This window comes from Myiozetetes cayanensis, unplaced genomic scaffold, assembly GCF_022539395.1.
Source record: "Myiozetetes cayanensis isolate MyiCay16 unplaced genomic scaffold, myiCay2020 scf9, whole genome shotgun sequence".
In the NCBI taxonomy this organism is placed as follows: Eukaryota; Metazoa; Chordata; class Aves; order Passeriformes; family Tyrannidae; genus Myiozetetes; species Myiozetetes cayanensis.
In genome coordinates, this window is record NW_026088185.1 from 25238381 (window position 1) to 25263095 (window position 24715).

Here is a 24715-nt window from a genome sequence, read left to right on the forward strand (position 1 = left end):
TGGGAGAGGGGGTAGGATAATTCCTACTACAGTAGCTCTTGCCGTTATCAAAGTGCTTTAGTGTATTAATCAGGAAAAAAATCAAGCATCCTTTTAAAGGGAGAAATTAAGTCAACCTTTCATCTGTCACTCTGACCCAACACAATCATACACTGATGGCCTTACAGATATTCATAGTTTTCAGGAAGGAAAGTTATAACAGTGTGCACAATCTTTTGACCAGAATGTTTTCATTAAAATTTTGTATTCTCAGTTCATTTCTGAATCAATGAGCGAATGGAAAAAAATTAGACACAAACAAAAAATAAACCTTTTGTCCTCCAAAGCAAACTTCCTGGGAATGCTACTCTTAAAAATTATACCGAAAAAAACCCCAAACAAACAAACAAATAAAATAACAATAACCAAAAAAAGGATGTTAGGGTTTTTTTGTTTGGTTTGGGTGGGTTTTTTGGGGGGGTTGTTTGTTTGTTTGCTTGTTTGTTTTTGGTTTTGTTTTGGGATTTGGTTGGTTGGTTTTTTTGTGATTTTTTTTTTTTTCAATCACTGCTTGAAAACGTTAGCAAACAAAGGTCAAAGGCAGTCATTGAGCAGTTCAGCCTTGGTCAACACTAGTCAGAAGAGCCAAGGCATCTTCTTGGCTCAGCTATCACATCCTGCATGACATCAGTCAAGTCTGTTCTCTTTTGCTTCCTCCCTAACTTTTCCAAGTGTTATTTTAGCTGTGAGCTGCCTAAGGCACACAGCATGTTATGTTGGTATCATCTAGAGCTTCCAGATACTGTGCAATAGAAACAATAGATTTATAAAAATAAACCAAGTAACATGCAAACCAATAACCCTAATTACCCTTACCCAGGTTGATGTGCAAGGAGAGCTTCCCTTTCTGCAGTTCCAAGGTAATGTAGTCTCCTCGCTGTCCTTCTCCATGGAATAAGACTCCATCCCCCTGCATGCTCTTGAACTTCAAGGAAACCACATCTTTGAATGTGCTCATAAGCTTCTGATTGAACCTGTAGAGAAGTGAACTTCTGCCATCAAAGTCTGCAATATCTGACTCTGGAAGAAAGAAAAATGACAAAATGACAAGGAGGGGCAGCATCAGGAGAAGGACTATATTTTTTTCAGGATCTTTTCACCTTGGGGCCAGGTATTGTCATAAGCATACATCCACAGGACATATGAGTCATTTGGGCAACCACATATCATCCATCTCCAGTCCTCTCTCCGTTTCTCTGGGGAAAGGGGACACTAGGATAAAACCAGAACTCCTCTGTGCCTGCCTTCCTTATGCAAGACTTCTGTCTCATTTAACTTTTTGGAACATAACAGGTGCCTTCCATCATATTCAAATTTCCAGAGCATCCCTTGCCACATTTGCTGTTCATCTCAACTACATTCAGGATGTTGTTCATTAGTTTAAGCACTTCAGTGTTCACTCCACTTTTGTAGCTTCACAAGTGTCTGCTGAGCTGTTCCTGCATGTCAGCCATGACTGCACCCACCTCTGCATTCAAATAAGCATTATCTTCGCCTCTGAGGGTTGGCGGCTTTCTTGTGATTGGCATTTATCAACAACGTTTCTGCCTGCAAATTGAGTAGGCTGGCAGCAATAGTCAAATATCAATTCAAAAAGCTTTTGAAAGGATTTCAGGGGAACTGGGCATCTAAACTGATTATACACCTTTGAAAATCATATTAGAAACATATTTTCCCCTTCAGCCAGCCTCTAAAAACCACTGTGGTAGGAAACAAACCTTCAATTCCTCAATTGCGACTAATATTTTCTTTGGCAGCATTAGCCTGCAGTACGCTCTTCACTTTATAAAGTGGTCTTTTAAGCAAAATGTATTTTTAAATAAATTTTTAAAATATATATGTGTATATATAACCAGAATACTTTAGGTAGCTTTAAATACTTTTAATTATTATGTTGTATGCAAACATCTGACATACATAAATTCAATTCCAATTTCTATCCAACTGCAGTTTGACACAATTTATGCATAAAATATCTACTTGTAAATGATAACTTTGTCAATTGCTATTTCCGGTTTTTAAGAAAAATATTAAAAATTAAGAATGGCAGACAATGAAAATCTGACCAGAGGTTTACTAAGCCACGTAAATGCTGGGATACATGAACAAAGACAAATAATACCTTCCTATTATCCAAGAAGAAAGAGTATAGACTACCTTTGTTTGTAAAGAACTTGTTTAAATGATAACCCAAAACTATCAGTTTTCTACTTCCTTCTTAAAGATAACTGAAAGGTCCATACAATCAAGAATTCCAGTGAGCAACTGTATTGTGATTAAAGTCAGTGATTTAAGTCACCTAAGCTCTCTTGAGAGTTCTATCCTTCTAGGTATTAACAGTAGTTTCATCTGCTCCTCTTTAAAAAACAGAAATAATAGAACCTGGGGGTATCAACCTTTTTTTTTACTCTTTTTTTCTTTTAACTGGACAAAAATTTAAAGAGGTTAGCAGTTAAAAACTATTATAAGCCCAAAAAATAAAACACCTGTTAATAATTTGTTACCATGGAAACTACCATCAAAAACTTCTGCTTGTCAGTATGATGGTTTTTAGGGAAGTCTGATGGCACACTTACAAACTTGCAGAGAGCTCAAAATTTAAATTTGATGCAAAATTCTGTAACTCCAAAACTGAATTAATTCCAAATCAGAAGGCAAATGATTATTTTTTATGAGAATAAAACTACAAAGAAACCAAATCCTGTAGAAAATTCACTCCAGAATAAACTAAGACCAACTTCTTATCTGCGATGGCAGAATTGTAACATGCTGTTTAGCATAATTTGTGGAACAGTTGGTAGTTTAGGGAGTGTCATGAATATTCATGCCATCTGCTTTTATTGTTTTTAACTTCCGAATTAGGTGTTCAGAAACAGCTCCTTCAGAATTTCTGATTTCCCTCTATTGACACCTTGAATGCCAGTTTCTATAACGGTAATTAAATTTTTAGTTTAGTTTTTATGAATTTCCCCTAGCTACATTAAATGCTTCAATTTGTTTAAAGTAAATCACAAGTGTACTATAAAAATGCTTCCATCTTAACACAGGCAGGAATTAGGAAGCAGCATGTAAAGAATTTACAGTCTCCGATTTCCAGAGCATTTTGCAGTTAAAAGTTGATTTTCCTCCTATCTCTCAAAAACGAAGGTACTGTAAGAGTAAGGGTGCATTGATTCAATATTGCCCTAAGAACAGCCCTTTTTTTTCTTCTTCTTCTTCTTCTTCTTCTTCTTCTTCTTCTTCTTAAGATCCAAGACTTCAACCAGTCTCATTTCACACTTCAGTCCGTGTTCTTAACTCTCCACTAAGCCACAGAATAACATGATTTCTTGAAGAGCTCTACTACTGACATTCACAGAGTATAGCACAAAGGAAGACCTGCTTCTGAAAAGTTCTCCTTCACTAATTATCACTTGTAAGCACCCTGGCCAATAAAAAGCCCTGAACGACATGGGAAAATGTTAGATAAATGCTAACCCTGCAGGGAAAAGTCGTTAGTGGCAGTTTGCATGACAACAAATCTTTGACTTCTTGTTAAAAACAGCCACTCCAGAAAACCCGCTTAGTGTTTACTTACTGTTTATTTAGTCCATGTGAGATGGACTAAATGAGAATGAACATGAGAATGAGGATCAGAAATGTTTCAATTTTCATAAAAACTGTAGTAATAACAAAGTAAAACACAACATGTGATTTCATTCTGCACTGCCTGCTGGTTTATTTAAGCTCCCTGAAGACAGATTTTACTCAGTTTGGGTCTTTTCTACACTGTCCTCAACAACAAGGCTGTTGACAGGCTGGGAGCAATATGAGAGCATAGAGTTTACTTGTGCAGCAATCTGCTCCCAGCAGCAGAGAGGATATACATTCATACTAAAAATGACTGTCCTCTTAGTGATATTGGAAAAAGTGAACACTTTGGTAGCAAAGATATTCTGCAACAGGAATAACTTTAGGAACAGTTGCCATGCGAGACAGGAATTTTTGGTCTTGCACTTGCACCACTGATCGGAAGCTTTAACTCCTGGCAGAAGGGAAAAGGGCTGCTCCTGGTCTGAACAAAAGTCTCTCCTGGCCAGTCACAGCTTACTGGCTTGAGTAACCCTAAAGCAATCTCTACCTCCCTCTCCAAAATCCCCTCAGACATGCAACCTGAGGGATGAACATGGAAAGAGCACTTCAGAGGTGACTGCTCTGCTATGCAGCTTTATCCCTATCAGAAATCTATGCTTCTTGCTCAGCAATTGTTTAGGTATTTACCTTATGCATTTGATTACAAACACTACTAGTCAATGACCATGAGATGTTAAGCAGTTCTCTGCAATGAGGATGGAGGAAGGTGGAAAAAAATAAAAAATTAAAGAGAAAAGTTCCAGTAAAAATGTCATTTAATCAAAAAGCACAATATCAGTTCATATTCCCTAAAGCAATGACAGCAAAATATGAGAAATCAGACTCTTGAATGGCAAATGAGGAACTTTGCTCTCAAAAGCAAAAGACACCTTGTCTCACAGCGTATCACTTTCTCCTGTAGTATCCTAACCTATTAACTGTACATACACCCAATTCTGCTGATGTTGTTAACCAGTTATAGAATGTGATCAGCATCTTCAATGCAGCTATATATCTTATCCTACAAAAGCAATTGTGTCAGCAGATTTTTTTTCCCGTGCTAAACTAACAAGACTTTTCCCGAGTATAAAGTTATACTCGTTGCCCCTCGCCACCTCCAGCATCAAAAGCAATTGGTTTGCCATTTATCTGAGCTCATCCTCTGCTGCAGCTCTGCTTATCTGTAACAATCACTCTGCTGAACCAACTGCTGCAAAGTGACAGCTTACACACACTTCTGCATGGAACTTTCCATTCAACTCATCATAAATCCTTTTCTGAACAAGAAACATCAGTGTATGTGTTCAGATCATCTTCCTATTTCAGTACCTATTTTGAGGATGCAAGATGGAATCATTACAGTAATTTCAAATAAATGTGGCTAACGTTCATTTAAATACATGCTTTCTCTACAAGAAAGTATACAACAATTAGCACATGGTATCTGTGAATTCCAGCTTATTTGGTGGTCTTGGAGGGCTTTACTCACAGGAACTTCGATCTGTAGAGGATAGGGTCAGACACAATTACAGTCTGAGATAACTTTATTGTTAAAAACATGTTTTATATTCCAAAGACACAATGTCAACTGGCACCCAATTAGAGAGTGAAAAGATAAAGGGAAAAGTAAAAGAAAAAAAAATTCATAGTAAATTATTTCTAGCAGGACCAACAAACAATGGCAAGTGCCATTCATCAGCACAGTGCCATCACATGTTAAGTTAGCCACTTTGGTATCTAATGCACATAGCATGATTCCTCAGTTTATTTTATTGCTGTGTCCTGGCAGAGCATTTGATGACTTACAAGATCTGATGGTCCCTACAAAACAGTCATCCCTGAGAGCTGCATTAACAAAAATTAGCACAAGATTGTGTTCCTGGGACTTCTGGAGCAGAGGACAGTCATACAGAGAAAATACAGATAAGAGAGCCTTCAGATGCCACAAGACTGTCACATTCACCTTAAAAGCAGTAGTGAAGCCACAAAACTCTCCTACAGCTAGCTGTCAGCTTCTACTCAAATATGCAAGGTTAAAAAAGAGCTGATGTGAGCAGAGACCACATACTATTTTGCACATCCCTGATGTATCACAGTCAGGTGCTCAGCTGCTTGTTTGGATGTACTTTCAAGGTTTTAACAGATGTGGAGCAGCACATGAAGTTCACATGGTCTAACCTGCCCATGTACCCAGACTTCTGTTTCAGCCAACCAATGAATGCTGCCACTCACACAAAAACGATTTTCAGCTCGCCTGTAAATGAAAACTATTTCTGCATTTTTCTGCCCCAGATATCAATACAAAGCAACTTTGTTTTCAGATCAGGTGTTGTGCTTCAGAGGCAACTTTTGCTTGTAAGGTGGAATGGACAGCCAGTAGTCCAGCATCATCTAATTTTCACTTTGCTTCTACAAGCAGGCTTAGAGGCAGAAATGACCCCACAATCACACATGTAGGTTTGAGAAAAATTTTATTAACATGTGTTCTCCATGAACATATTCTTCTTTTTATCTCACACTTTAAGACTGTATCCAAAACTAAAATGTTGGGACAAATCCTTCCTTTGACTTCAGTGGACTTACAATCAAATACTTGGGGTTTGTTTACCTGCAAAAGCCTTTAAGTCATTCCAACAGCTCAAAGAGAATTGGCATAACTGGGAATTTACCTCTTACAGATGGACCTTCTTTCATATATATTTCTGTATACATACAGATACTTTCATGAAAATGGTGCACATTCAAGATACTTGTTCTTTAAGCTCAGTTTCCTTCCTGGCTTATTCAACAGCCTGTCTCTAGTAATATAGTTTTTGTAATTTTTATAAACTTTTTTTCAGATTATTAATACATTTCTTGTGCTAGAATTGAACATCATGGATGAGTCTGTGTGCTGTCAACATTACATTACAAAATGTAGTTGCATAGGTGCAGCTCAGGAGCAGATATTCTGCCATTGTAACACTAAAGTTGACATTTTATAAATGACTGAACATCTTTTGTACAGTGCAGTAGTGTCTGGGTTAGAAATAGCCAAGACAGTGAAAGCCAATCTTATAAGACAGGTATTGCTTGGCCTATGCAATTTGCCAGAGAGAAATTTGAATGGCACATTTATATAAATGGAATGAATATTTCAACACTCTGTAAAACTTTTATGAAGCCCTTTATTTCTTTTCTTTAATCTCATACCTTAATTCTGCACAAGCGCTTTTATTTCCTGTAACTGCAAGGTACAGGAGAAAGATAAAGACTTAGATGATAGCACAAGGTAATTCAGCCTGTGAGTGACTCTGAAATCTACTTTGTATCATATAAAATACAACTAATGTGACATGAAAGTAGTATTCCTATAGTATATCACATGGACTAACACCAGAACAAATTCAGCCACAAAAGTTTCAACCTTCAGTTCAAGTTCTATTTGTTCCTCACCTGTTTGGACTATACTCTTCACTGCAGAGATTTGGGCATCGTTAACAGAAGAAAGCTCATGAAAACAGATTAGATGGCAGCTTTGAAATTGTCATCAAGGGCAGTTGATTTTGATTATAGGTTTCAGTTTACATATTCACTGGTTCACCTGGAAAAAGTCTCTTGCCCTAATGACAAAGCACCTAGACCAGGCTGTTTCAGATCTGTGCTTAAATGATAGTACCCAGTGCCTGAGCATCAAAGTAGGTGGAGAAACACCATTTAAAAGAAGCTGAATGCATCTTACAGACCTACATACAGACCACAACAATGATCTTCCTGTGAAACCATGTGAATCAGTCCTAAGATCTGAGTGCAGTGATGAGGCCACTAAGAGTCCTGGAGCTGTGTCGCTGTTCAGTGGGATCATGTGAATCAAAAAGTTTAACAAACTTTTTTCTTTGATTCTGCTCAGATGAATTTAAGTTGTCTCCCAAATATGTTTATACTTATTCTCTTACAACCTCTTTTCTGCACCTGGGAGGAACAGATAAGGAATAAGTTAAATGAGGAGATGTACAAGTATCACATGGTGGTGACTTGTGTCACACCACATTGAAATTACTGGTAAAACGCTAGTTAATTCTCTGAACTCTCCTCAGCAAAATCTCACCTGTCTCCAGCAGTGTCTCAAGTCACATTTGACCATTTCACAAATAAAACCAGAGTCACCTGAGAAACAAATAGCGACTGGACTTGTGTTTCCTCATGTGTGAACTTGTATTTTGCTTTCATTTGCTTTACAATCACACTGTTCCATGGTGACAGGTCATACATCTGAAGCACTATACCAAGACGTTGCCAAAATGCCCCACAGCAGAAACATTTATAGGCTGATCCAGAGCCCATGTGACAAAGCACTACAGACCATGTCTTAGAGAATCATTACTACATGGTGGCCAAAGAAAACACTCATGCAAAGGCAGATAAAGCAGCAGAAGAGTTCTCTGCACTCTGGAGCTATGAAATCATCAGCCTCAAATACAAGTACTAGCTGCACAATCTACAGCACTTCCCTCAACAACTAGTTAACGTGCCTTAAAAACAAAAATGAACTGTTTAAACAAATATAGCCCTAAAAAGATCCCAATTAGGTGGGAGGTTTTGCAGCATCTGGCTGCCTTGCACTCGCAAGAAGCAGCAAATTGATCTGTGGTGGGTTCAGATCTAAAAAAGCTTCAGCAGCTGAACTTGATGGGCCAGCACATCTCTGAGGAGAAAGGCAACAACAACTAATGAAAAAATGAATGATGGCAAATGCGTTTTACATTACATTCTAGCTCATAAAAATTGCACTGTACTCTTTCAACAGCACTGCCAGCATCAACAAAAAGCTCTTTGAGAAAATGTGGGTTAAGATGTAGCCACTTACTATAGGAGCAGCCGAAGGCCTCAACTCTCAGCCCTATCTGTCCTCCGACATTCCACTTCAGAGGGATGAAGCGCAGGAAGCGAGCTTTCAAGGAGTGCAGCAGCTTGTGGTGAACCACACTGTCAGCATTGCTGTTCCCTGTGAAAACCTGGAAGGACAGAGAGAGCCTTGGTGAGACATTTAGCAATGAGACGTGAATGCAGCACTCTGAAAGAAGGCTGTGAGCAGCAAACCCTCTTTTCAATTCTCAGTTTCACAAATTACTCAAAAATATTTAAATTGATTGTCGAGTTTTCTTCCAAGTGCTGCATCTTTCATGGAGAGCAATGAGGGAGACAGCAGCACACAGAGCACGTCAGTACAGTAGGGGAATGTATACAGAGAGTTACAAAAGCAGGTTGTAGATGGGGATGCTACAGAAGATGCTGCACAATTTCTCCCAGCCCAGGATATCCCTGTACATGATAATACTCCATCAACCTCTAAAATACCCAGAGTCCCTTTAGCACAGTGAAGGACAGGGCCAGATTTAGCCTTTGGTGCCTTCATGATGGTCACAAGCCACTGAGGTTGTCCAGAGCCTGGAAAGATGAACAGAACTGTGTATATATAGATATTCAACTGAGAACTCAAGAAAGACACAGGAAGAAATAAAAGCCTGAGTCAGTGCACAGGAGAATCAGCATTTGACTGTGTTTGTACCCAAGAGAGTAAAGGCTTCCAACAATAGTCATTTAACTTTTTTACTTACCTATTTGATTAGTTGCCTGCAACTGCAAGCCAAAATTAATGACCCCATTTAGAATTATCACTTAACAAGAGCAAATTCTGTCATGGATGAAGAATGACCAAGGGATTGCAAAGACAAACACAAGACAAGTAACCAAGCTGTATTCCTGCCTGAATAATTTTCAGTTCATCTTTACACCCTTACTCTGTAATATTGGCCCAGGAATATTACAGACTTTCTGAAATCTTCAGAACATTTGAGTAACTCAGCTAGGACTGAAATTTGAAGCTAACAGTTTTGCAAAACGTGAAAACCAAAGACAGAACTTGCAAAAAAAACCCCAAAAAACAAACCTCACAGGAGAGCCATATTTGTAAAAGAGGTCCTTTGCTTTGTAAGTATAAAATTTCATTACAAAAAGTTGCACCAGTTTTAAATGCTTAAAAACGGGCACCATTCACTTACGTAATGCAACTGTGACCAAAAATTGGGATAAGCCCATTAAAGCAGACATACAGTTTATTTCTGATGGCTGAAGGATGAGTTAAAGAGCTTAGGGGTTTCACCTCCACTCAGAAATTTAACAGTGCTTAACAGTGTCACAACTGTTTAAATTTTTACTCAAATGCAAACATTCCAACTTTTTTTTTCCAAATGCTATTACTGAGGGTGTAAAACTTCAAATTCAATATATTCCTTTTTTAATGAAACCAGCATTCAATTGTTTAATTAGAACATTATCCCAAATATATATATATCTCCTACAGCAATATTATGACACACAGGTCTCTTGTTTTTTAACTCATAATCCTCTCATACACAAGGCTGTCAATACTGCACATTGCTTGACAAGCCCAAAAGGTAAAAACTTTGTGATTCATGTAAACCCCAAAACATTCTGAGAGAAAAGCACATTATCTCCAGATGTATCTCCATGCAGTTACAAGTAAGGGGAAGAAGGTGATTTGCAAATATCATTGTGTGCCTAACAGCCCACAAATTCCTGCTTGAAAGACAGATAAGAATAGCAGTCCTTGCCAGCACATAATAGGATGCTGGGATCAGTGGCCCCTGGTGACTCCTGGAAGACTGTAGAGACAGTTCACAACTACCTGTAACTGCTGGTAAGGGCACTCGTGACTACTCTGTGGTTCGGCAAACCAGCTATAAAGACATTTTTTGCAAATCTTGTGCAAACTGCACACTCAAGCATAAGGCATGGGAGCATCACCCCTGTCTGCAGACACAGAGGCTGTCCCTGCCTCCAGGCAGACGAGGTGTCCAGCACACTTCAGGGCTGTGCCATCAAAGGAGGTTGTGATTTTGCCAGGTAAAACTGATTCAGCTGCACTCCACCATTTGCAAGCTGCCTGCCTGCAAGCATCTATGATAGGCAGTTTCCCTCAACACCTCAAGGAAGAGGCAGAATTACCCACGTTCAGCCTCCAGATCAGTTCACTTCAAACCTGATATGCAAATATGTAAAAACATTGAAACCCTCATACTGGTAAAAATAAACTATTCAGAAGTCCAATGCACCCCTTACAGCACTTTTCCTCAAGCTTCTCTAATAACCAAAAAGCTAATGACACTTTTGGGGGAAAGAAATCCACAGGCAATGTTGTATGTATTGATCTGCACCTATGAGATGGTTCTGTGTGCAGCTGGCACATCCCTGCTCGCTGCTAACTGCTGGGCGTCACCGTGTATGCCTCCAGAATTGCTTTGATTTTCACTTCCAACTCCCACTGCTACACAGATCACCTTCTCATGCTTTATGGACCACCTGTGGGTTGTAGACCATTGAGCGAATAACACCAATTGCCACAGATGGTCACTTGAAAACTTAGATCCACAGCTGACACAGAAATAATCCATCCATTAAAGAAGATGATACTAGGATGCAGTACCAGATTTCGTAGCCCTGGAGGTTCAAATATTGATTAACAGTAAAATTATTGGTGAGAATGGCAGAAATATGTCCTCTTGAGAAATGGCCTCTATCACAACTTGTTGTTGATAAAAGGATTAATTCCCAGGAAAAAAAAACAAACAAGTTTTGTTGCAGAAAACAAAGAAGCTGCACACCATTTACACTGCAACACAGTTGCTCTGGGAGGGAGTATAACACTGAAATCTGTGTCTTTTAGCAAGCCCTGCACTGATCAAGACTGATGATTTACCTGGGAAATTCTGCTTCTGGCATTCTATGGGGCTTATAAATCAAAAAGGCTCCATTAGTGCCAAATATTGCCACCAGCTTCTCGAAAGCAAAAGCTTTTCCCCGGTGCCAGTGGCTGCAAGGTTAACAGCTTACCATGGGCAGGGATTCCTCTCAGACCAAGCTTATTTCACAATGCCTGGCTGCACGGTGCTCTGCTGTGACACAGACCATGGCACCACAGAAATATTTTATGAGGCTTTTTTTATGAGCCAGCAAAGGCAGGTCCCACTGGCACGAAGAGGTGAGGTAAGAGCAGCTGCAGTGGTTTGGAACAGGGGCCAAATAGCTCAGTGCTGCCTCTTTGGCAGCAGCTGTCAGCATGTAGGGAAGAATAAGAATGAGACAAGCATGTAGAGTGCTTTTCCCAGTGCTCAACTCACCTAGCTCATGGATTACAGTGAAGTGGAACGAAATAGAATTCCAGTTTAAATGAAAAAGAAAACTTCCAAAGAAGTTTAAATCTCAAAACAACCGTTGTTACCTGGAATTTGCATGCATGACTCCCTCAGGAAAAACAACAATTCAAATAAATGGCCTATTTTTACAACTCTCCCATTCAAAGGGATCCCAAAAGCTTTTCAAGAGCAGCTCAGGAAAATGTCACGCAACTGTGGTGAAATATGACAGTTGTTTGATAACCCTGCAGACACACATTTATTTCTTTACCTCATGCATTAATTCAGAGCTATGCCAGATCATACCAGTAAGATCTGATGTGCTTCAGATTGCCCTTTGGCCAAACTTGTAGATTGGTCTCCACCTTCAGACAGACAAGTGGAAATTGGGTGCAAATAAAATGTCTGCTCATGAAAGCCTAATCAGTTCAAAGGACAGGATCAGAGGTGGGGCTTTATCTCAGTCTCCTCTGAACGAACTCTCTGCACACCAAACGGCAACTTATTTACAGAGCTGCAGAAGGTGGTTCCCATAATGGCTCTGCTGAATACATTTTGCTCTCCCACTTTGTTAGGCAGGTAATGGGATGGGTTCAATATGAGTATGCAAGCAGCAACATCGGCACAATCATCAGCCCTGAACGGTGAGCAGGCAGACCTGAGGTTAACAGTCTTCTAGGGGAGATATTTTAAGAAGTACTGAAAACTCTCATTTCTGCCCAAGTAACTCTGATGAACTGAGTCAAGGGAAAAACATAATCTGATTATAAATGTGCAGAGGGCATATAACACAGATGTTAGCAATTTACAACATTTCAACCTTCACTAAAAGAAATACAAGCACAGAAAAGAGTGCTCCACCTTCAAATCTCACCTGTGACATCACAGTATGCTGCCTCCAGTGCCTGCAGAAAGACAGGAGCACACTAAATTCAAGCTATCCAGAGCTTAGTGAAGGAACCAAAGTGAGATAAAAAGCAGCTAAGCCTATCGTAAATCCCAAAACTGCAGTACTTAAAGTAAAACAATGTCATTCTCCCCTTTAAACTTCCTTAACAGTATGAGAAAGATCAGGAGCCAGGAGTTTGAGCTTTGATGCAGAATATGCTTCCTGGTGAACACCTCCCAGGACCTCCTCAAGTATTTGCGTGTACAAGCACCTTAAAGAAAGCATGAATTTTCAATGAAGAAACAACAAGTAAATCTGAAATCAAGTTATGTTATGGGTCCTACATCTCTGCTTGTATGTATGGGAAGAGATTGAATGCTACCACGACAAGGTCACAGTACAGCCACAAATGCACCATATGGAAACTCAGCAGTCTCTGATTTTATTGGGATGCTACAGGGTTTCTTTTCATGGAACAATTATACAGCATCAGTGCCTGCTTGTAACACTCTAAGTGTGGAGAGGTTTGTGGTGACTTTTGGAACAATGAAATTTTAAATTTAAAAATACATTTAGATTCTGATGCAAAATGAAACTAGCTGTCAGATGGGACAATTCTAGAAACATCCCAGCTCTGCCTCAACCCAGCCCTAAAATACAAAAAGATGTAAAAACAAAAATATAACTTCAAAGTCTAAATGTTCTTTTTTTTTTTTTTTTTTTTTTTTAAATTTCACCATGCCTACACCCTGTACATGCCAACAGTGAAAAATGCTGCTTTGATTACGTAATGGAAAAAGTCCTGTCTAATACATCAAGCCAGAGCTGTTAATATCTTGTCATGAAGAAACACAGTGAAATGGTTTTGCTGTCATCTCAATAGCCCTGTGCCCAGACTGGGAGCTAGTAAAAGCTCCACCTCATTTGGAGGGTGAGTTAAGAGCAGCTTTCCAAGGGATTCATGACAGGACCTGGCCCCTGGGAGTTCCTCTCTTTCAGCATCTGGCCTTTAAAAAATCTTTTTGCTGTTAGAGGGGGTCAGACCATGGGGAGAAGGAAAGGATGACAAGGAGGACTGCTCAGCTCCTTAAAGAGCTGCAGTTTAGAGCTCTGTTTTCAATACTGTGCAGCTACACTGGGAACATGAATTCTGTTTTCCCACCTCTCTTTCTCAAAAGACAAGTAATATTTTGCTTCAGTGTTCTTTCAACCAGCACCTAAATATTATGAACATTTTTTACTTCAAGAAACTTGCCTGCTTAGTAGAGTCAATTGGAGCCTTTTCGATTGATTCAAGCAGGTTTCACTCTGAGCCCAAGAGGAAACAGCTGTTAGCCTGGTCCAGGGACCAAAAGCTGGAGGGCAGGTTGTGTCCTCTTAGCACATCAGTCACTTCTGAGCACCTCTTTCTACTTCATGTTTCTTTCCTATTAATGTGCCATGGTCTTGATGACAAAAGGTCATTTCTGGTTAACAGCCTTCTGAACTGAGTTGCTTGTTTCCAGACTCATGTTTTAGCTTCCATATTGAATACTATGACTCCAGCTAGTCTGAAGTCTATTCTACCTTCATAAAAGGAAGCCTCCATTATGCTTATGTTTCCTCTTTGCTAACAGCAGCTACATTTTTCTCTCTGAAACATCCCTCCTTGACAAGAACCTCAGAAACAATATCCCTTGGCACACTGTTAGAGCTGCTATTAGGGAGGAGCAGAGAGGAACAGAATACAAGAGACACCTGTCAAAATTATCCTCCCATAACATATTATCTGAGTGACAGCTTTCCATCTCATCCCTCCACCCCTAAATGGGGGGGAAAAAAAAAAAAAAGAAGTAAAAATTGGTCTAAAAAGAGGTAGTTTAAGTTCTCTATACAAGAAGGATTACAATAAATGGCTGCCATATGGGTGATCAAGCAGGAGTCCTACTGGGACTGCATTACCTTTGTTACTTACTGAGGGGCTGACTGCTGTGCTCCAGTAATGTGACATCCACCTGAGCATTAGTTAGTCACCTCTGAGCTACTGCCACTTCCTGTGGGCAGCAGGGTAGTCCAAGGGAGAGAAGATGCAGTAATGTGGCAGGGTCCATACTCATTTATCACTTCCTTGAATAATCTGCTCAAGTGAGAAGGTTATTTGCCGCTAATCTACCCCATTACACTGCATGCATACCTTTCTCTCTGGTTAGTTACTTTCCAAATACAGGAACAAATGCTGTTAACAACATCATTAACCTCAGATAGATGGCTGCCCAGTGTAAACCACATTTATATTAAGGATGTAGCTTATTATCCTTCTGCTGACAGTTAGTAGAACTATTCACAGCTATTCCTATAGAACACATAATTTTTGCATAATCAAAATCCTTTGCAAGCAAAAACGTTTTACTTTTTTTTAAAGAATATCCATAAAGAATATCCATCCTATGTAATATTTTGTTTTAAACAGGTCTGTATCAAACAAAAAAAATGTGTTTAATGATCGTGACATGAAAAACATGAAGTCTCTTGGGTCCCTTAAGGACAATGAAACAATTTCTATTTAGCCCAAAGAAAATGAAACAAAATATTAGAGAACAGTTTAATTCTTTGTGAGTTTTTTTTTTTCTCTGTTCCAATTCACCCTTAGAAAATTCTAATTTATTTTCCTGATTTGTTCAGCAGCACCTTTCCTGTCTGCTTTCCGGTGGACAATTTGATCTTCAAACAGTTTGAATTACTGTCAAGCTGTTTCCAGAGTCTATCAGACTGTATCTATGGCAAATTGTCTGAGGTATTGCAGTCACCAGAGACCTTTCCCATAGGCAGCTTGGGTATGGTGATCTCTTTTGAAGAAGAGTGAATTTACCAAATGGATAGCATATGAGCTACATCACTTGACCTCAGGACGAAATAATGGTCTCTGTCTTCTACTACTTACTCATACAGATGTAACCCAAGTGCCTGATCCAATCTGAAGCTGGGCAGGTTGCCCTCCTTCTTCCCAGCAATGAACCAAGTGAAACTTCCTTACCCTACTGAGACATTCTTTGCATACATATGTGAAGTTGCATCTTGCATAATTGCATTTCATTGATGGAGAATTGATCCCTATCTTAAGTTTTTACAATCAGCTCTCTCTGTGGAGTACCTGAAGATGAAGCTGTTATCACTGTTAATATTATCACTGCTACATAAATTAATAATAATAGAAGCAAGAAGCAGCGAAATTAAACCTGTAAATTACAAGTCTAAGCTAAAAGTCGGCAGCTAATTCCTGTTTCTGTTCAGCCTCCTCCACTTTATCTTAAAGGCAATCCTACATATAGATAATATTTTAAACTATATCACAGCAAGGATAAATATTTCCCTAGTACCCTGACTAGATTAACCTTAGCCAACAGACTGAAACTGCTCTTCCACTGCCAACACTAATCATAGATTTCAGCTGTTCTTCTGCATAAATCTCATGGAGACCTTCATGCTTTACATTAAATTAGTGGGATTAACAATGCAGTGAATGTGTTTATGTCTGGCAGTGCTGGGGAACTCTGGGAGCCTTCCCTGTATTTAGCTTCATCAAAGTACATTTAAACAGCTATTGCTGTACACTTGGTATCTCTCTGGTTATAATTTGCCAGACGGATCCAGCAAGATGACACCAGAGAGGTGTTAGTTCTTCCATGCAACAGTGACCTCAGATGAATATTGTGCTTCATTATCTTATGTTATTTCCCTGTTATAAAGTTGGATAGCATTTTCATTTGAATCAGTAAAGTAATATCCTGTGGAAGAAGAAAAACAGGAAGGCTTAATTTTCTCCAGTATTCTATAATGCACTGAAATACACATGAATACACAGATACTTTTTGCTATACTCTACATCCCCCTGCCCCATGGTAACCTCCACAAAGAAGAAAACACAGGTCGTAGTTGTAGGCAACTGCCTTCTGAGGGGAACAAAGGGTCCAGTCCCATGGACAGATGCTCCTCTTCAGGAAGCCTGCTGCCTCCCTGAAGCATGGGTTAAAGACATCACTAGGAAAATTTTTAGCCTGGTGTGGCCCTCAGACTATTTATTACTCATTACTGCTCTTCCATGTGGTGGTGATGAAGCCACAATCTGTAATTCAAGAGTGATCAAAAGACACTTCAGGGCCTTGGGACAGTTGGTGAAGGAATCTGAAGCACAAGTTACTTTTTCCTCTCTCCTTCCAGATGTGGGCAGTGACATTGGAAAAATCAAATAGGCCTAGCCTATTAATACATGGCTCCATGGCTGGTGACATCACCACAGCTTGGGTTTTTTTAATAACAATATGACCTATACGGCACCAGACTTGCTGGCATCAAACAGGATTCATCTGTCTCAGAGGGGGAAAAGGGTCTTTGCCAAATGCGAGTGGGACTCACTGACAGAGCTCTAAACTAGACTTGAAGTGGGAGGGATTAATAACACCCAGAGGGTTGGAGCACCTCTTCTGCGAAGGCAGACTCGAGGGAGTCAAGGTTGTCCAACCTGGAGAAGAAAAGGCACCTGGGAGACCTTATAGCACCTTCCAGTACCTAAAGGAGGCTTGTAAGAAAGATGGGCACAAAAGGAGATAAGTTTAAACCAGATATAAAGAAGAAATTTTTACTATGAAGTGTAGTAAGACACTGAAACAGGCTGCACAGAGAGAGAGGTGATAGATGCCCCATCCCTGGAAATTTTCAGGGTCAGGTTGGAGGAGGCTCTGAGCAACATAATCTTCTTGAAGATGTCCCTATTCATTGTAGGGGAGTTGGACTAGATGGAGGATAGGAAGGTCCCTTCCAACCCAAACTATTCAATGATTCTGTATTTCCTGTTTCTTCTTTGAATAGGAGAATGTTCACATATTAACCAACATAACAGTTATCATTACAAAAATGCACCATAGACTGATCTTGCTGTGCTGTTAACCTTACTCAGGATCTTCTCTCAGGAATGCCATCATCATAAAGTACACAAATATGAGATTAGAAATAACAGTGATTGTTTCTAAGGTTTGATATGCTATGTTTACAAGAACACCATATAATTACAAATTGGAAAATAATACAACTATTTGCCCACGTATTTCTCAAGACTTTTTTCAACGATGTGATGTTAAACTGCAAGTTCTGCTGTGTTAATCAACCATGAGTTATACCCTGTATTGGTATAAATCATTACTACACCCTTCAGAACAGTGAAACCATGCTCATGTACATCAGCCACAGTCCTGGTCTAGTGAGTTACACAGACTTGCCTCTTACCACAGGAGGGCTAAATTTAATCGACATATCTTCTTCCTACAAAACCACTACTGTAATGTTTGTAGCATCCTACATTTGAGTCTTGTCGTTCCACTTTCACGTTCAGGTCTATCACTGAACCACACTAAAGCAACTTAAAGAAACCACTTCTCTTCCTCCTGCAATACAGTAAGATGAGCCTTTGCAATATCTTGGCAGGCACATGTGCAATGTCTTCCAAATGTGTGTCTGACCATTAAGTTTCAACCACACATTTCATTACTTCAACCACACCAAACAATACTTAGCAGTAAGCTCTGAAGATCATTATGTTCTTTAAACTACAGCACATTAAAAAAAAAATATAACTTCCTGTTAGTGATCTAAGAAGGAGGTGGCCTGATTTTCTGACTCTGAAGTGTAGGTTTTGCATGCATACACGGAACACCTGCAACTGTTGTTATGGTAGGACATATGGAGTCATGATACATTTGGCAGGTCCATGATCACAGTTAGTCATAAATAAAAAGTACTCTATAACTTTTCTTTTATAAATTAAAAGAGGATGGGAACTTCTCAGTGGGTTGGAAATTTCAGGGCTTGTGAAAAACATATTTCAAAATGAGCATAACCACTGTGTGGATAAACACAAGGAAAGGAAGGTAGAAATAGTTCCTTGCAACAAGAGTAGCTTCTCTGCAACTGCAACAGAGGTTTCTGTAAGTGTGCAAAAAGTGGGTTACATTATGCTGGATTGCCCCTAGACCTTCAATAAGATTTTCATTCTTGTTCTTTACCCCAGGAGGATCATCCTAGGCAAACTATGTCTTCACATCCCCTAACAGCAAAATATGTGATGCTGATTTAGACAGCAGGATCACCACTTTTTAAGCAGTTGTAATAGATCTCCCGTAGGAAAGCAAACAAAGACTGATAGTTAACATCCTCTGCTGCACACCTTCCATTTAAAAAGGGAATAACAAAAAATGAGGTATGGAAATATTCCTAAACCTTGCATGCCATGCCACTAAGTTTAGAAGCCTCACTTGTTGTTTTAGAAATATAAGTATATTAAGAAAATTAATTTATTTCTGTACAGACCTGCAGCCATCATTTACTTTAATGGATACTTTTAAAGAAATCAAATCAGACTTATAGTGTAAGTGAAGGGAAATAGTTTAAATTAAAGGAAAAGTAGAATTATATTTTAAAACACCACAACAATTATTTCAATATAATGCCTCTTGATACAAATTAAGAGGCTGCTCTACTCTTCACTGATGTGGCTTCACCTCAAGTTCTAGGGGCAGTTGTGGTCATCACAATACAAAAAAGATATCAAGCTATTGGAAAGAACCCAAAGGAGGGCCAAGAGGATGGTGAAGGGTCTGGAGGGGAAGATGTGTGAGGAGCAGCTGAGGTCATTTGGTCTGTTCAGCCTGGAGAGGGGAGACTTCCCTGCAGTAACAACTTCCTTGTGAGGGGAAGAGGAGAAGCAGACACTGATCTCTTCTCTGTGGTGACCAGTGACGGGACTTGAGGGAACAGCCTGAAGATGAGACGGGGGAGGTTTAGGTTGGATATAAGGAAAAAGTTTTTCACCCAGAGGGTGGTTGGATACTGGAACAGGCTTCCCAGGGAAGTGGTCACAGCACCAAGCCTGACAGAATTCAAGAAGCATTTGAACAGTGCCCTCAGGCTCATGGTGTGATTCTTGGAGTGTCCTGTGCAGGGACAGGAGTTGGACTCAATGATCCTGATGGGTCCCTTCTAACTCAGCATATTCTGTGATTCTATGATTCTATAAATTGGACAGTTCACTTTTTCAGAGTCCTCTTTCACCATACTTCCTGTAAACTGCCCTTTCTCCTTTCCCATCCATATAGTTTTTCCCTAAATCATAGCTAGGCAAACACTTAAAAACTAGAAATCTTAGCATTGTCTCTGGTGGTGCCAGTATTTCCCACTGAAGTATGAAAAAGAGAGGGAGGTTGAGTAGGGAGGGAATCAATTGGTGCCTAACAAGCTCTTCTCCTTGAGCTGTGAAATCTAGCACATGGGGCCCTTTTATTCTTTTTTATCTCCTGATCATAGGTGAAAGAAAGGTTCCATGAATAGGATCCATGAAAGAGCTTGCTTTTAGAACAAGAAATAAGAACACCTAACGTTCTTTGCAAATATTAAGATGAAGGCATTGTGTTTAAGATGTTTTTCTTTTTTATCCTGAAAGCAGTATAAGTAGCTACACCTTGAAAAGTAACAAAGAGGGGAAGAAAGAAGTAAGTGTTTTTAGACAATGCAGCCCACAGAGAGGAAAATTAACCTATTACAAGATTTCCTTTCAAACCTTCTGCATCCAGTGAGGCCTGCGTAATAAGCTGGGTGAGGATATATATTCACAGTTCAGTCTTCAAAGATGAGCTTGTTCTCTGGCAAACAGAGAAGAACTGTGAAAATACACAAATTTACCTTTTAATAAAGAAGGATACTGATATGCTCTCAAGTGCATCTGCATCAGTAATACAGTTTTGTTCGCATTTAAACCCACCAGGTTTCCGCAGTGTAGCATTAACAGACACCTGAACCAGCACCCATGTGGAGAAAACATAGAGTTAAGACAGCAGTTCTTTAAAAGAGCATTAAATCTACACATACTGACTAAAAGAATATGCATCAATTCTGCAGGCTCACAGACCTTTTATTGAATGATATCCTTGGATAGTGTCAGATTAGCATTTCCAGTCAAATTTCTCTCTATGCTGGTGTTCATATGAGTTACCGAGGAATGAATTATGCCAAATTCTTGATTACAGAACAGGAGAGAAATAGATAAAAATGTACTCATTTTAACCAGTAAAGCACAGTCTCAGGAAATTTAGGTAGTGTGTCAATACAGGTCTCTAGGGTTATGTCAAACGTACCTGTGCTAATTCTGGAAGTCTAACTAACCTGGGTTATGCATTGTGTGTTTGAAAATACATCCCAGCAGACTGAGGAGGCAGTGCAGTTGCAGGGTACAAAGTCTGTAAGGATGGAGTGGGAAACACTGGTAAAAGAAAGGTGCTATGTTTAAAAGGAAAGTTAAAAGGTAACAGGGATAATGAGTTGCTATTGATCGTTCCAATATTTATATGGATTGAAATTCTTCTATGTTAGTGTTAGATCTGGGTTACCAAAAACATAAAGCACACGATGTTATTTCACACAATGGTAGATAAGGCATTAAGAAAAGATTCAAGATGAGAGAAGCCTTTGTCACCTTTGAGTAGGAAATGTAACTGCCATGTCACCTTAAAGTCCAAATTCTAGAAAACAGAAATGTATAATTGCTGGAGTTGGCAGGCAAGGCACCCAACACCCAGACACAATGTGTGCCTTAGACTTATACAGCACTCAGGATAAAAACACTGCTATTTAGGAGCTACTCTGCAACACTGGTCACATGGCATTCATCACACAAGCGCAGAACTAAACACAAAAACAGAGAAAAACTTATTTTAAAGCAGAAATTAATTTCAAAAATGTAAAATACATAAAACCTAAGATTTGTTATTTAGAAATTAAAAGTAACAACGGGGTAAATTATTTTAAGAATGATATAAGTATTTTAAAGTCATCATATCAGAGATTTAAAATAAATCAAAGCCACTTACTCTGAGAACATATTTCTTTAAAAGGAAATACGTAAAAACCATCTGATAAAATCAGAGATTAAGAGAAGCTATGTGAAGTAGGAAGACTTCCTTCTAAAGAAGTCACAGTGAAATAATGAAAATGGAAATACCAACAGAATGTTAAAAAATTGTAAGTCATTCCATATAAGGCATAAAAACTAGTAATAAATACCTTTTAGAACAAAACAAACAAACAAACAAATTTCTGATAAAAACTCTGCCAGACAGCCTTGAAAAAGACAAAACCATAGTTCAGATGCTGAAATAATTCTTTGCATCAGTGCAGAGTAGAATACAGCTTAGGACATTTCCAACTCTAAGCTCTTTTTGAGGTATGGGTCAGAAAAGTATTTTAAATTGAAGTACTGAATTAACATATTAAATGAACAGAGAAAGTCCACTAAGGTCAGTTAATTTTTTCCACAATATAGAATTGCTCAACAATTAGCTGTGGCATCTATCCTATCAAGGAAATTTAGTTTATTACTAGAGAAACAGAAGGTGGCAAATACAGGAGCATGTTTTAAGGGGCATTAAGACAGACCATGGTACCCACATTCAAATCAATCCATAAATCAGTAAAAATTATTAAAAAAAATTAAAAAAATCTAACAAGTAGATCATTATATAATGACTGAAGACATCTTGTTTTTAAAGACAGAATACAGACCTCACAAATTTATCATTAGATTTCAAAGGAATCAGTTTGTGGATTGATAATGATGCCATTGATAGTATGCACTTGCACTTCTATCAAGTTTTTGTTGAAATACACTGAAAGTAACAAACAACTCAAACCAAGCCGATACACGACAAAAGGGATGTGCCTTTATGGGGATCTAGTCTGATCTATGCTATTTCTCTCTTCCTAAGTGTCGTATAAGGGAAAACAGGGAGGACAGCACTAACACAATTTTATGACAGCATGAAACTTGTTGGCTTGTGAAAATAAAGGCTGACTGAAAGATGCACACGAATCTGATGAAACTGAGTGATCAGGCAGTAAAATAGAAAATAAATAGGACCAGCCAATGTACCACAGCATACACAAAAATCATTCTCACCACACACCCCCTTGAAATAGGTTGTAAATCCTCTACTGTCATTCAGGAATCCTGAAGGCTTGTAAACTGCTGGATGCAAGCATCAGTTGTGGACTCAAAAAATGGCCAAAACCCCAAAGAGGTTATTAGGAACTGCAAGAAAACTTAGAGAACCAGCCACCCAAAAGAGCATAAAAATAACATTATGTGATTCCAACTTAAAAATCATGAAACTTTTTTCTCACCGTCTGAAATATATATAGTTGAACTGGAAAATAATATAGAAAACAGCCACAAGGTAGGTGAATGGTATAAAACCTTTTTTGGAATGTGGAAAGATTAAACAGACTGGGATTTTTTAGCCTCAAAAAATGATGTCTGAAGTAGAACAAAACACAGAGCTATAAAATAATGAATAACAGACATAGCAGAGATTGGGGAAGTATTATTCATGTTTACTAGGACATGAAAGCTAAACAACCCACATCATTTTCAGAATACTTGTGGACCCAGCAGTTTTTGTTTTACTAGGGATTTCTGGACATGTGTTTTCTAGTCAGATTTTTAGATCTGTCTCTACAAAATGTCAAATCTACTGCTCAAGTGGGCTGATCTCTTCACTAGCCCTCTAAAGAAAAAACAAAACCTCAGAAAACACAAAACTCGTAAAACATATATGTCTTAGATAAAGGAGTATATTGAGATTCATAATTATTCAGCATCTCAGAGCATATACTGACAGAAGAGTTGAAAAACATTTATTCCCTTTTCCCCAGTGAAACATATTAAGAAAATTTCTTATTTCAAGCTTGTGACATTTCATAGGAAATTGTGAATAAAAAAACCAAACAAACCCCACAACAAAACCCCAACTAATTTTATTTGTGGACTATTTATTCATTGGTTTATTTTCCAACAACTATACTGAACAGGAGAAATCTGAAAAACAATAAAAATTTAATTCGATTTCAAAGTTTCTCCTTGAAAAATGTTCCTTTTCCTTGAATAAAAAAATCTCAGTCCTGACACAGGTCATTTTTCAAAGGGAAAATTTATCCATAAATTGACTAGTCAGAACCAGGGATCATAACTGCAAATTTATTTGGAAATCAAACACAGACCTGGCATTGTGGTCCATTAGTTTCCTTCCCCGCCCTCCTAGCTGTCCATCCTTACAAACTCTGTCACCCTTAGGAACATCAGTAGCTACATGGACAACTTAAGAAAACATTTTATATAATTTTAAGGATATCGTGATTTCTCTGAGTATATTCATTACTTTAAGCTGTCATTTCTGCCTCAAATTCATCCAGAATTAAAGAACTGAGCAGAAGAATCTTACTTAAATATTTTCACACAAGTCTTACAAAGAAATCGTCTTTGGGTTAGACATATCCTGCAGGTGTCCCTGCTGGGGGTGAGGGTGTGGGAAATCCACTGGAAAGCTGCCTGCAGCCTCAGACCAGTTGGCCCAGTTGGCCCAATTTCTGGCAGCATTTTATAACCTTATGCCTGACAATGTGCACCAAAATAAGCTGCAAACATCTCAGCTCCCCCATCTCTGGAAGACTGTAATTATGCAATTGCCCAGACAGTTCTTCCTGCAATACCCTCCTGGCGTTCTCATCTTAGGACAAACCACACTGCCCCTCAAGACAGCAGAAAGAGATCAGGTGTGTGGGGGAGGGGAGAACATAATAGGACCCAAATATCCTTCATCACATTTTGACTAAATTGATGCTACAACAGCAGCACCTTTCTTTAATATATCTAATTTATGCCATTGTTCTTCCGTGGCTTAGACACTGCATTCCAGTGGGGACAATCACTTATTTATCCTCCCCTCTATCTCCAAGCCGTAGGGCTTTATCACAGCCACAGGAAGTACCACACTTGACAGCTCTCAGGGATTTGCTGCTCAGTGTTGATTTTCTCCAAGGTTCTCAATCCAAATGGTATTTCCAATTCTCAATCCAAACAGATGGAGTGGGACAAAGTGGGGAACACTGGGTCTCCAGGCCTGAC

General features: G+C 38.9%; 1 protein-coding gene across 1 annotated transcript in view; it reads right to left on the bottom strand.

Annotated features, from left to right (window-relative positions):
- Positions 1–24715, bottom strand: part of CNTNAP5 (contactin associated protein family member 5) — a 285860-nt gene that overhangs the window by 150084 nt on the left and 111061 nt on the right. The window contains exons 4-5 of the mRNA XM_050339553.1: positions 8498–8645; positions 856–1059 (exon numbers count right to left, since the gene is read on the bottom strand). Coding sequence (XP_050195510.1) covers positions 856–1059; positions 8498–8645 — 352 coding nt within the window. The remainder of the gene's footprint in view (positions 1–855; positions 1060–8497; positions 8646–24715) is intronic.